Source organism: Sphaeroforma arctica (assembly GCF_001186125.1).
Source record: "Sphaeroforma arctica JP610 unplaced genomic scaffold supercont1.3397, whole genome shotgun sequence".
NCBI classification, from domain to species: domain Eukaryota; class Ichthyosporea; order Ichthyophonida; genus Sphaeroforma; species Sphaeroforma arctica.
The window spans coordinates 1-3501 of NW_014037161.1; the positions used below are offsets into that span (position 1 = coordinate 1).

At 43.9% G+C, this 3501-nt stretch overlaps 1 protein-coding gene across 1 annotated transcript; it reads left to right on the forward strand.

Annotated features, from left to right (window-relative positions):
• Nucleotides 1-400: 400 nt before the first annotated feature.
• On the forward strand, nucleotides 401-3353 carry SARC_13531 (hypothetical protein; the record flags this gene model as incomplete). The annotated part of the gene is made up of 5 exons (XM_014292338.1): nucleotides 401-554; nucleotides 879-1226; nucleotides 1669-1820; nucleotides 2444-2575; nucleotides 3120-3353. Coding segments are annotated over 5 exons (1020 nt in total), but the record flags the coding sequence as incomplete, so codon positions are not given.
• Nucleotides 3354-3501: the final 148 nt, after the last annotated feature.

Sequence of the window (3501 nt, forward strand, 5' to 3'; positions counted from 1 at the left end):
CACACACACACACACACACACACACATATATATATATATAAATATATATGTGTTCTATTTTCGTGTTTCGAGATATGTCTTCTCTATATGAAGAGTATATGCATACTCTTATGCCTATTTTTTATTTTCATCGTCATGTATAGTATGCTATCAAATTGATATACTTTTATTCCTATATGTCATTTGTCTAGTTGGCATGCTCACCATGATAACCCTGATACACACTGAGGTTCATCATGCCTTTTTCCGGACTTATTCCCGGCTTTTCTGGCTGTAGTTTTAAAATGTCGACTAAATTTTGTTCGACTTATACTTCGAAATTGTTAGTGTACAAATAGTATTATATTCGTCATCACTACCCTACTTGAACCTGGTTACCTACTAAAGGCCGTCACCATTTCGGTGCAGGCTGCTATCTCTCAATCTACCAATCGCTGGATCGGAACCTGCACACAAGCGACCAAAACTAGAGGTTCGAGGTGCACGTTCACGACCACGGGAGAAACCCCAACCAAGAAATGCTTTACCTACAAGACGGTCGGCAAGGGTTGCAGGTACGAGTCTCGCACCGGTTTCAATTGTTTCTATTTATAGAGTTTTCCGATCCCGTGGTGAACGGAGGAGCGTATCCGACTAGAGTTCTGTGGAGTGAATGATGTCTAGTATGTGGTAGTACTTCTCTGCTTACATGAAGGCCAAGGGCGCTTGTCTCAGGCAACCACAAAGATGTTTACGTTGGCGTTCGTATGCCTGCATGTTTCCTGGGGTATAGTTACATTGTTACAGTGTTATCGATACTCCGGAAGGTTAGACATATTGGGGCGATCCATAGGCACAGGTATAATACGAGTTTAAAAGTTTATTTTCCTTGATTGCAGGCAATGCTGCTGAGCCTGGTGCAAGCCTGAAGCAGCTGGAGGCGTTGGATCTATTGTTTCCCACTCGTACTGAGAGGAAACAGAGAAAACTGGGTGTGATACCATTAGAATCAGAGGATGAGGGAGAAGAATCCGAGAAGGATATAAAGTTAGAAACGGAAGACGTGGAGGTCAAGAGTGAAATCACGGACACAAAGACTGATGGCACTGAAACGAAGACTGGAGATACTGGAAAGGATGTGTTGGCGGACAGTAAACATGACATCGATAGCGCAGACGGGGTCGAAGCCCGGATGCGCTCGCAGTATCTGAAGGATGCTAGTGCTGCAATGGAAACTATAAGCGAAGGTATGTGTATGTGTGGTTTGGTGTGGTTTGGTGTGGTTTATTGATGGGAGGACTCTTCAGTGAGAGTTGGTACAGCGGATGGGCTTGTTATGCAATGGAAATCAAAGCGAAGGTATGTGCATGTGTGGTGTGGTGTGGTTTATTGATGGGAGGACTCTTCTGTGCTAATTGATACAGGAATGTTTGTCGCGTGATCTATCTATCCGTTGCGGAACAGTGTCACACCGCCAGAGGTGCTGGTGTCGCAGGTTTCAGTGTACATACGCATCTTAGCAGCCACAGATGTGCGCAAATCGGTTGTGTTCACATGTGACTATGAGCAGCTGCATACTAGCGGCCATTTCCGTAGCTGTGAGTTTGTAACCCACAACACGTGCAGGCTCAGCCTAAGAACTACTCGATATCCATGTTCTGATGGGTCGTGTGGTTACCCCTGACGCAGATACCAAACACAGCGGACACAAAGAAGTAGAACAGATGATTAGGAAGTGGGAGATAAAGACGGATCAAGTGTGTAAAGTCTCCAAAGAGAGGATCATGCACCTTGCCTACCATCCTACAACGAGCAAGCGAATAGTGTTTGCGGGCAATAAAGTACGTGGGGTGGGGCGCGATTCTTGGTCTGTATCGTATGCATCACAATGGCGGTGGCGCTTGATATTTGTCCAGTATTTCTGTGTGATGGTATTAGTGTTTGCGGGTAATAAGGTACGTGGGGTGGGGCGCGATTCTTGGTGTGCATCGCATGCAACACATGGCGGTGGCGTGTGATATTTGTCCAGTATTTCTGTGTGGCGATGTTAGTGTTTGCGGGTAGCAATGTACTCGGGAGGTGCACGATTTTCGGTATATATCGCATGGAACACAATGTCGGTGGCGTTGATAATTGTCCAGTGTTTCTGTGTGGTGATATTTGTGTTTGCGGGTAATAATGTACTTGGGTGGTGCATGGTCCTTGGTATGTATCGTTTGCAACACAATGGCGATGGCTCTTGATAATTGTCCAGTATTTCTTTAAGATTATAATAGTGTTTGCAGATATCGTGGATGATGTTCGATTCTCGGTGTGCAAGATAATTGTCCAGTATCTCTGTGTGGGGTTTAATGCGGCGTTCTCGCGCTGCCTCTCGTATCTGCCATAGTCTGTATTAGAGAGTTCGTTTATATTATATATATATATCCATAAAATAATGATATGTAAATCCGATCCAAAACAGCTGGGCGAAGTATCCATCTGGGATGTTAATCGCGAATACGACGAGGCCTACGACCACCTCGTGGCTCCTAGCTACAGATTACACTCTCGGCCTGTGACTGCCTTGATTGTCAACCCTTTCGATCACACTCAGGTATGTGCAGTATTTAAGGACTTATATCGAGATGTACTTCTTTTTACACTCTCGGCCTGTGACTGCTTTGATTGTCAATCCTTTTGATCACACTCAGATGCAGTATGATAGAATTTCTATTGAGGTGTACCACATAAGTGTGTTAGGGTATCTGATGTGTCTTGGGCAATCTTCGCGGTCCTGTAGGAGACATAGTCACTCTTGAACCATGGATTTTGGCTTCCGGCCTGGGTATTAGGGTTTTAGGGAGTTTCTATGTTTATTTTGTAGTGTATCGCGATCGAGGTGTTGTGGGGTGGGGCTGGTTTCATTTTCGCGGTGGGGACTAAAATTACGCCTTATCTGCTATTCCATCAGTTACACAGCAGCAGTAGCTACCATAGCTCCGCATCGAAGTTCGAAGTTCGGTACTATTGCTCGTTCACAGCAGGATGTTTGCAGTGTAGTCTGAAGTGTAGTCTGAACAGGGCTTTGGATACATGTCCTTCATTAACCATCCACATTCAACTCACTCACGTACTGTGTACTGTGTTGTGTCTCTTAGTTATACAGCAGCAGCTACGACGGATCGGCATTGGTATTCGATGTGCGTAATCAGAACTCAGACGCTTTCTACGTTGACGAGGAGGTGATGCTCACCTCCTGCGTGCCCTCGAGGACACAAGACAAAGTGGTGTATCTGGCAGACGGCCAGGGACAGATGGTGGTCTGTGACTTGCGTATTCGGAACAGTAAGAGTGGGGAGGGGGTGGCTATGGATCTGAAGGACCTGCATAACGTATGTATATGTGTAGGTGTATAGTATATATATACATATATATATTTACATATATATATATATATTTATATATATATATATATATATATATATATTATATATATATATATATATATATATATATATATATATATATATATATAATTAT